This window comes from Aplysia californica, unplaced genomic scaffold (genome assembly GCF_000002075.1).
Source record: "Aplysia californica isolate F4 #8 unplaced genomic scaffold, AplCal3.0 scaffold00262, whole genome shotgun sequence".
NCBI classification, from domain to species: Eukaryota; Metazoa; Mollusca; class Gastropoda; order Aplysiida; family Aplysiidae; genus Aplysia; species Aplysia californica.
Genome location: NW_004797532.1, coordinates 858627 through 859830, shown reverse-complemented (window position 1 = coordinate 859830; position 1204 = coordinate 858627). Strand labels below are relative to the sequence as shown.

At 44.5% G+C, this 1204-nt stretch overlaps 1 protein-coding gene across 1 annotated transcript in view; it reads left to right on the top strand.

The window, feature by feature from the left end:
* Positions 1-648: 648 nt before the first annotated feature.
* The window catches only part of LOC118477863 (neurofibromin-like), a gene marked incomplete at its 3' end in the record, with an annotated part of 2685 nt that continues 2129 nt past the window's right edge, over positions 649-1204 (top strand). Inside the window, 1 exon segment of the mRNA XM_035970389.1 lies at positions 649-786. Coding sequence (XP_035826282.1) covers positions 674-786 — 113 coding nt within the window.

Here is a 1204-nt window from a genome sequence, read left to right as displayed (position 1 = left end):
GAGATGGAAGGGCAGGAAAGGTTGGAAGAGGGGAGAGAGGGGAGGGGGAATAAGGAGGAAAGGTAAGGAGAGACGATGTTAAAGATCCCTTGGTGGTCCAAAATCGATAACAGTAGGCTTCGGGCGCCACCCAAGCAAAACTCCAAATTTCCTACCAACTGAAAATGTTTGGTGTGTCCCACACACTTGTATGACCCTATGCAGTTGCGAGCGCCATAAAACACTACCAAAAAAAAAGAAAAAAAAATCTTCTCCTACATGTTATATTGCACTTTATATAAAAGTCTTCTTGACCCAAAATGCATTAGACAATGATTCATAAATTCTGAGTTGTTACTCGCATGCTAACATGGGGTCTGAAAAATCCAAAATGTTTTTTTTGGTGGCCAGTTGACACCTCTGACTTCTCTTTACTCGAACAGATTTAAACTCTAAAGAGACGATTGACTTGGTTAAGTCACTTTTTCGCAGCATCTGGTCATTATTGTAACGGTGTTGTGTCATAATTGAATACTTGTGCTTTTATTTACTCAAACAAATGAATAATGGTGTCTCTCTTTGTGTGTGTGCATGCATGCGTGCGTGTGTTTAAACAGTCTTTTTTTGACCTTACTGTGTTACAAGTGCCGTAAAACACTTACTGAAATGACTCACACAGAGCCTGGAGCGTGTGATGATGAGTGCGCGGGAACCCCTGGAGTGGCACTTCAAACAGCTGGACCACGACATGGGCCTCAGCTTCCAGACCAACTTTAACTTTGCCCTGGTTGGACACTTGTTGAAAGGTCAGTCCACTCCTCCCTTCTCGTCAGTCCACTTCTTTCCTTATCAGTCCCACCTCCCTCCTCGTCAGTACAGTTCTTTCCTTATCAGTCCCCCCTCCCTCCTTGTAAATCCGCTTCCCTCCTCACCAGTCCCCCTATCCTCCCAGTCGTCCTCCCCTTCCTCCCTCTCCCTCTCAATCTCATTTCCCTTTCCTTCCTCGCACACCCCGGGGCGGTGCTACTGACAGAAGTTGTCTCTTTAGGCCATCCCCAAAGGGAGGATATCTATCTATCTATCTATCTATCTATCTATCTATCTCTCTATCTCTCTATCTCTCTATCCTGTTCTTATGCACATTTATCAATGTCATGCTCATACTGGGCCGGAACAACATAGGGAAGACTTCTGCTTTTTCTTTTCTTCTCCATATTATCGTCAT